This window comes from Gavialis gangeticus, unplaced genomic scaffold (assembly GCF_001723915.1).
Source record: "Gavialis gangeticus isolate Ggan-Ray unplaced genomic scaffold, GavGan_comp1, whole genome shotgun sequence".
Classification (NCBI taxonomy): Eukaryota; Metazoa; Chordata; order Crocodylia; family Gavialidae; genus Gavialis; species Gavialis gangeticus.
In genome coordinates, this window is record NW_017728996.1 from 43662441 (window position 1) to 43670773 (window position 8333).

Sequence of the window (8333 nt, forward strand, 5' to 3'; positions counted from 1 at the left end):
CCAGCAGCTTCCGAGGTAGGCATTGTGGGGTTTTTTGGCACTCCGGCCAAAAAACATTGCCTACCCCGCCTTATTACTTTTGTTAAAAGTATAGAGTTGTAATATATGCAAACTAATTCATGGTTTAACTTTTGTTAATCCTGATGATCACAAATGAAAAGGCTGCTGTCAATGTACATTCCTCATAAAAGTCCTTAAACTGAAAACACCTTTGATTTATTTAAAACTAAAATAATTAACATTCTAAAATCCAGCTTTAGAGTTCCTTCATCCCAGATAGTGTTTTGTTGCAGTGGCATTTATGGTTGCTTTTGCTACCTGTTTGCAGCCATATGTGCACTGTGGTTCTGCTAATGTGCCTGATCAGATAAGGCCATGGGCATGTTGATGCTAGGAATCACACAGGGTGGTCCTGCATGCATCTGTTCCACCCCTTCCAGTTAGTCTGGTTAGCTTGCCTCATTTGGAGGGGTGGGCCTCTTGGGAGAAAAGCAATCAGGGCTTTATTTAGTAAGGCTGACTTATTCTTTTTCATAAACCAGTATCATGACCAGCTGATGGGTAAACCATTCCTGGTTAGTCATCCTGGTGCGTCGGTGGTGAGAGAGCACATTTTCTTACGTTGGCAGTGGCCTTTCCACAGTAGTAATTGGATCTATTCAGAAGCCTTAGGCTTAGTCTTTATTGCAAAGTTCTGCTGGTATAGCTGTGTTGGTTATGAGCAGGGATCCTGCTGTTCTCTGTTTAAAAAGCCCAAATTCTCTAATTAAAAACCTCTAAACCTGCATTTTTCCGTGATTAAAGTGAAGCACCACTGTATATATTGAACACAATGTTTTATTGATATATATTTACAGTTTTAAAGCAATTTGGAAGCCTGCCAGTGCCTCAATCACTATAATAAAATAAATTCTAAGTACCTGTCTATTTTGGTGTTTGATTTTATTTTTTCACTATAGGAAATCAGAGCTCCCCTGCCCCCTTTGCTCACCTGGACACCAGTCCAACTGCAGCTGTCCCTTCCACTGCTTTGTGGTGCTGAGCAGACCTGCTATGCTGGTGCCCCTCACTCCCAAGCCACAGCCATCTCCAGTCCTGCTGGCGCCCTTCACTCCCGACCCACAGCCCCCTGCCTTCCCCAGACCTGCTGGTGCCCCTCATTCCTGACCCACTGCCCCCAGGCTGCAGCTCCCCAGTGTGCGGGGCAGGGCAGGGATGTATAGGGGACAGGGCAGGAGTGCCCAACCCTAAGTGATGCATCAGTTGGGCATGGGGGGGGCACATGCCCGCCCCGATTTGTGTGCCCCCAGTAGCAATGGTGCTGCAGCCTGGCTGGACCAGCATGGGTGAGACCCTGACCTGGCATGGGAGAGTGGAGCAGAATGAGGCAGCGGGACTTGTTGCTTCTGCTGCCAGGACCCCCATGCCAGCCATGCCACCAGCAGCGCAAGGAGTAAGCGACTGGAGTGGGGGGTGCTGTGCTACCCTCAACTCCTGCTTCAACTGTCCTTTAAAGGAGAAAATCCATGTTTTCCCATGGCAAATGGAAAACCTGGATCCCTGGTTATGGGTCTGGGAAGATCCTGCCTTTAGTCAAAATAGCTATGCTGGCAAAATCCCCTGTGGGGGTGCAGCTCTGTTAAGAGAAGTATGGCTTCTGCTGGCAGAGTTTAGGGGAGCTGGTGCAACTCTGGCAACAGAAATACTCCTGCTGGTGCATGCCACATTTTCACCAAGAGGTTTTCCCCTCATAATTGAAGCCCTTAAATGTCTCTAGGGAGTTGGGTGGATTTCATTCCTCCAATACAGCATTTACAGGAATCCGGGGCAGGCTGATCTTGTAGATGAAAAGATGCTCCTGGCAGCACAGTGGTGGCTGGTCCAGCACTGCAGCTGTTTCTAATTCCCCTCCATCTGATGGTGCCTTGGTTGTCTCCCTCATTACAATACTGTACACAGCTCACTGCACTCCCAAGCAGCATTAGCTAGTCCTTGGACTAGACTAGAACATCAGATTGCAACTTCTTTTGGGTGATTGCAAGTAGTACTACATCCCTGCTGACTCTGAGAGAAGGTGAGAGTTGAACAGAGCCTGGTCACACCCTACCAGGCTGAGCATTTTGCAGGGCTAAAGCATGGCTTTATCTCCGGTTACAGGTCTCTGCAGCCCTTTCATTGTGGTAGTGCTAATGTGTGCACTCCCTGCCTGCACGTTTCCTCTTTCAGCCCTCCTTAAGTAGAAGGGGAGGGGATGTGGCTCCTTGGGTGTAGACCAATGGAGTGGAAGCTTTGCTGCTTTCTTTCCTTCTGTGGGTATGAGAGGAAGGACATTGGAAAGCTTGAACAAAAAAGCAGTTAAGATTGTACTTGAAGCAAACTTCTCCCTAGATTTTACTTTGTGTCGTCTTCCTTTTCCCAGTCCCAGTGCTCTCACACATTTGATCTTCTAGGAAGAACACAGAATGGATGTTGGTTTTTCAGGCTTAGGGTGTTTTTTGTTTTTTTGGAGGGGAGGGAATATTGTTTTTGTGAGCATTCTGCAAATGCCCTGCCTTCCTTTAGAAGATGAAGTCTTAATTGAATGTGAAATTTCAGTTTTAAACAGAGTGTAGCCAGCTGTACTGCAGGAGTAAAATCTAACCTCTTGAAGTCTGTGTTTCCACATTGGACTATTTGCTCTATCATAAAAGCAACATGAGTACTCTCATTAAAAATACCATTGCAGGCAGATATATGTAGACTGCTGTGAAACATGCATTTGAAGTTGTTGTATATTGTCTGGATTGTGTAAGTATTTGATCGCTGCCTCTTAGATAATTGGGTATAGATTCTGTGTTGCCTTGCAACAGGCACACTTGCTTTTACAGTGGATGTAAAATGTTGTCATTTTGATTTGGCATTAGTTTGTGCACACTGTGTTTGAAGCAGTGGGGAATCGGGCACTTCCTTTGCACAGCTAAGTTATCCATTTCTTGTAATGGCAGCACCTGTCTTCTGTAGCCTTAGCTGAAGGCTTTCAAATACAGCATGTCAGCATGTCTGAGCTGCTAATCACTGAAGTACTGTAAACATTTAAAGCCTTCAGGGACTGATAACTTGCCTTGAGAATTTCGTACAAAAACTTGTTTCCTGGGAGGAAGGAAGACCTCATGGTTAAGGCTCTGTATCAGGACAGGAGAATTCTCCACTAAATTTCTAGTTTTGCCACAGATTTTTTGTATACTTTTGGGCAACTGGTGTAATCTTTTTCTGTGCCTTAGTTCCCCACCCCTTGTCCCTATTTATGGGACAGGGACTTCCACTTATATGTGTACACTGCTTGCCAGAATGAGGTCCTGATCTAACTTTTAGCCTCTGAGTACTACTGTAATAAAAACAGTTCAGATCAGTAGTGTTCAAGCTTTTGGCTTTGCAGGCTAGATGAGTGGTATAGGGCTGATCCGTGGGCCAGATAGAGGCCAGCGTGCCAAGATTGGGGCCTGGCACCATCTTCTCCTACCCCCATACACAAGGATTGGGCCCCAGGGGCCTGCTGCCACCCCTTGCCCAACCTGGGATTGACCCTTGGAGTCTGGTGCTGCCCCATCCCAGCCTTTTACACTGGGATTGGGCCATGGGACCTGGTGCTGTCCCCTCTGTGCCAGGATTGGCCCTGGGGCCTGGTGCCACCCCTGTCTGGCCCTACGTGCAGAGATCGGGTGCCCAGTCCAGTGCACAAGGATCTCAACAGGCCCAGAAAATTGGCAGCAGGGGAGTGGTTTCACCACTTCCTACAGCCAAATTTCAGGACCTGTGGAGAGCCTGTCGGCCACATGTCATGGCATCATGGGCTGAAACTGGCCTGCTGGCCAGGGGTTGAAAATCTCTGGTCTAGATACTGAATATGATTCTGATGTATAGTTTCATTATATGCAGCTTCAGGTTTCATTTATGTGTTGTACTGTCTGCACTGTAATTTTATCTACCAGGGTATGGTTTTTCTCTGCACTAATGTTTCTTATGTTCATAAGCATGTATACACATTTTTGAAGCCTTTGGAATTCTTGTGGAGGATCAGTGACATGCAGCGTTTTCGGGTTCATATTTTAGTGGGAAGATGGTTAGAACCTCGGGTTTTATTTTCAGGCTGTTGCTATTAAGAGATGAAGATGTTTCTGTTGTTGCTGTAACAGATGCAAGCTGTTGCTATTGAGAGATTAAGATTTTTTTCTAGACTTTAGTTCTGGGAGTAAGATGCTGTCTGCACAAATTGTAAGGATAAAAGCAGTTTTGAGAGGAGGGTTAAATTTGGTGTGTGCCCCCTTTCCTAAACCTTCCCAGATCCTTCAGCCTTTGAAGTGTCTTGATGTTATGCTTAAATGGAAATGTTTACACCTGCTGATGGAGTTCTCCCCCTTCCCCCCTTTCTTGGTTGCAGTTATCGCTGTGATGATTTTGTAGTCAATGATACCAAGCTGGGCCTGGTACAGAAAGTCAGAGAACACCTGCAGAACCTGGAAAAGTAAGTAATTTGTTTACACCACTGGATTTGGATGTTGTTTCACTTGAATGGTATTTCCTTTTAGTGCCTTGTTTTGTCCTTGAACATGTGAGATACCATAATATGTTTTAAAACACCATCACTGAAAAGAGATACAAGAATTAAGGGATTACTGCTTTCAACATTGACATTTGGAGGAAGCAAGATTAATAGGGAGTTTTGTCTGTAGGTTGATGGAGGAATTCAGACTTGTTCTCTGGAATTTTCTTGCAACCTTGCCATCTAGTCTTTTCTCTTCCATGGAAAGTGGGAACAGGATTCCCAAAAAGCAGGTATATGTTTCCCAAAATTAAGAGTAGGTTGGTTAGCTGAGAAGAAAGCTGAATGGGAGATGGATATATCCAAAATGTTCATTTAGTGGTTTGGTTTCCAAACAGAAACTTGCAATTGTATGTATAGTTAGGGTAGAGCTATGCTTTTTCCATGACATGTTTTCTTCCACTCAATTGTAAATACGAGTAACTTTATAATGCAGACATTTGGGACAGTTCTAGATAGCAGATTTTAGTAGCTTGCTTGGAAATCATGCAAAATACCTAGCAGAAGTTTATGTACAAGCCAGTGTTTCCAAATACTTTTAATCCCTTAGAATTCAGACATCACTGCCACTAAGTAATGCCCATGATGTGGAAAGTCTTCTATATAGTGGCAGACTCGGTGTCCCTTACACCTTTCCTTGCGTTTGTCCCAAATCTCTATAGCTTCCGCTTCTAGCTGCTCCCCCACCCCCACCCCCCACTATCAGACCTTGCTTGGGCTCTGTTTTCTTGCACAGCCCTTGCCAGGCCACGTAGCAGCAGTGGCACTGCTGGTTAGCTGGGCAGGGGATGGAGCTTCCTTGTGCTCCATGCCTGGTAGGGAATCCAGTCTGAGCCAGAGCTGGGCTTTGCCTGACAGTAGGTGGTGGGGAAAGAGAGAGCAGGGAGGCCAAAGGATGAGCCAAAAGCTGCAGATGACATGCAGGAGGCTGCTGTGGATCTGACTCTGGCCCTAACCCAGGCTCAGGGTCAGAGCCAGAGCAGCCACCTGCCCTACCTCCTGCCCTGCTTTGTATGTGAATCTAAGGGGCGGGGCTTCCCCCCATCCTGATTGAGGTGAGGGACCTCATCTTAGATTCAAGTAAATACAGTATATAAACTTGTGTTGGTGACCTAAAGGTTTTTTGTCTTTTTAAGGAGAGTGACTCTAGTGATATATACTCACTTTAGAATCTCTTTAAGCCCTGGAGTGGTTTCTCAAGACAAGAAATGCTATTGTTCTTTTGATTTAGAGCACCAGTATGCTTGTGTCAGATCAGAGGTGGCATGCGAATTAGGAAACGTTTCAGGGTTCTGATACTAGCCACTGTTGAAAATAGAAAGTAAGACCGTCTTTCCCAGAGTGCTATCTGTGTTAAGAAGAATGTTAGGTTTATCTTGTACCTTTCAAAAAGCTTATGTTGCAAGCAGAAGACAATCTTTCCAGCTGCCGGTGGTTGCAAGCGTAACAATTATGCTAGATAGTACAGTGAATGCTCCTTCACTCTATTTTAAACAATGTTTTCTTTTTATAGTATGTAACTTGTTTTATTTCATTATTATAGTTCAGCTTTTACAGCAGACAGACATAGGAAAAGAAAGCTCTTGGAAAACTCATCTCTAAACAGCAAATTATTAAAAGTAAATGTGAGTACAGTGCTTTTAGTATTTGAAGGGGATTTGTCAACTTAGGATAATGTTGACCTGGGTTTAAAAAACAGTTATCATTTGGCTTTCAACTTCTATTGCTTTGCCTTCACCCACCAATGGAGAAACAACTCCTTTCTTTTTAAAGAATGGCTGGTGTAGTGTTGTGATCACACTGACCTCATATTTGATTTTCCCTGCTGCTTGGCAGGATCAGCTAACTAGAAAGCAGTCAGCGTTCATTGGGACTGACATCGGAGAGGTCAATAACAAGCCTTTTTTGATGGACTAGAATTGCAGTCAGTGTTCTCCAGTGCAGAATGTGGAAGAGGGAATGCATCACCTTTTCCTATTCCTTATGGTCCTAACTGCAAATTACTAAGTAAAAGGGAGCTTACTTAAAGCTTTTTAGAAGGGGCAAGACACCTATTCCCAAGCGAATTGGGTGCTCCTGAAAATCTTGCCCTTTGTTTCTTTTGTTATTTACATTGCTGCTCTTATTTTATATCTAAAATTGTGCAGAAAGTTACCTTTGAGGTAACTTGTTCATATATTCCCTTTCATATATTCAGGCCCCATCTCAGATGGGGAGTGTCTGGCTAGAGTCTGGGGGAAGAAATCTCCAGACTGCCTCAACCCTAATTTCTTCCAGTCTCAGGGTAGTTGGGGAGGGAAAAATTTGTCTTGCCCATCTGCCTTAAGAAAGCTGGCTGAGGAGCATCACCTTCAGTCTCTGGCATCCCCTCTTCTCAGCCCCAATGGCTGCATTTATATAAATTGAAATAGCACAAGGATGTAATGCCAGAGGGGATCCTACGAGGTGGAAGCTGAAGTACCAGTTGTCTTCGCTTTTGGTGCCACAGTGCTGACTGCTAAACCTGCCCTGCTGCAGCCTTACGTTTCTGGGAGAGGCAGGACTTCTTCAGAGGTATGTAGCTGGGGGAAACGCAAGCCACTCGTACCCGAGCAGGCTGCACGTACCGTTCCAAGCAGCCCATATAAGTTGTTTTGATGGAACATATGTACTTTCAGTTGCTTTCCAAATGAGCTGGTCTAATTGATACATTTCTATGCTGTCCTAATTATGGGAGAACTGAGGAAGTTTTTGAAATACCACAGCCTTTTTTCAGCATCTGGAAAACTCAAAGCTACCAAAATATGAAGTAAAGAAGAGAAGAACTAGAGAAGGTACAGAGAAGAGCAGCAAGGATCATTAGTGGTGTAGAGGGGCTTCCATATGAGGAGAGACTAAAGAGGCTAGTCCTATTCTGTTTAGAAAAGAGGTGCCTGATGGGTGACATGATAGAGGTTTACAAAATACGAAATGGTGAAGGGAAAGTAAATAGGGATTTATTATTTACTGTCTCGCAATACAAGAACTAGAGGTTGTAAAATTAAATTAATAGGTAGTAAATTTACAAAAGGAAGTTTTTTTCACATAGCATGTAACTTAAGAGTGGAACTCATTACCACAAGATGTTGTAGAAGCTGACGCGTTAGCCAGATTTGAAAAGGGATTGGACAGATTTTTGGAGGAAAGGTGCATCAGTAGCCATTGAACATGGGAGTTAGGCATACAGCCTCTGAATTGGAACTTTTATACACCAAATGCAGGATGCTGCAAGAGAGGAAAAGTAGAAAAACTCTAGTCGCTCTCCCTTTTGGTATCCATTCTCCGCCATTCCATTGTGACACAGGATACAGGGCAAAATGGATCTACAGTCTGACCCAGTAAATGGCAGTTCTTGTTTTTTGTGTATGTTCTAAAATTACAAATGATGTTTAGGTATTGAGAACAGCAAATCAGAAAAAAAATTAATCATGTTTTTATCAATTTTAGAGTTTGTTCTATTTTCTCAGTTTTATTGATACTTGAGTAATGCCCAAGGCAATTATTTTTTTCACTGTTGGTACATTGGATCATAATGTAGAAAAAGCAGAGCAGGACTGCTTGCCAGTAATGTTATGTTGAGCCTCCCTGGCTGGGGGGTTGGGTAAAGGACAGTCATAGAGCATTCTGGGGGGTTATTTTGAGGTGTGCGTTTGTTTCTTTATCAGAAACGAGACCATCTAAAAATAGTTCATTCAGTTACTGGAAAGCTGAATGGTGTTGTGTTTGATTAATACTG

The 8333-nt window shown here is 44.0% G+C and overlaps 1 protein-coding gene across 1 annotated transcript in view; it reads left to right on the plus strand.

Annotated features, from left to right (window-relative positions):
• Positions 1–8333, plus strand: part of USP3 (ubiquitin specific peptidase 3) — a 63127-nt gene that overhangs the window by 30303 nt on the left and 24491 nt on the right. Inside the window, exons 4-5 of the mRNA XM_019504385.1 lie at positions 4418–4501; positions 6123–6204. Of these exons, the coding sequence (XP_019359930.1) occupies positions 4418–4501; positions 6123–6204 (166 nt within the window). The remainder of the gene's footprint in view (positions 1–4417; positions 4502–6122; positions 6205–8333) is intronic.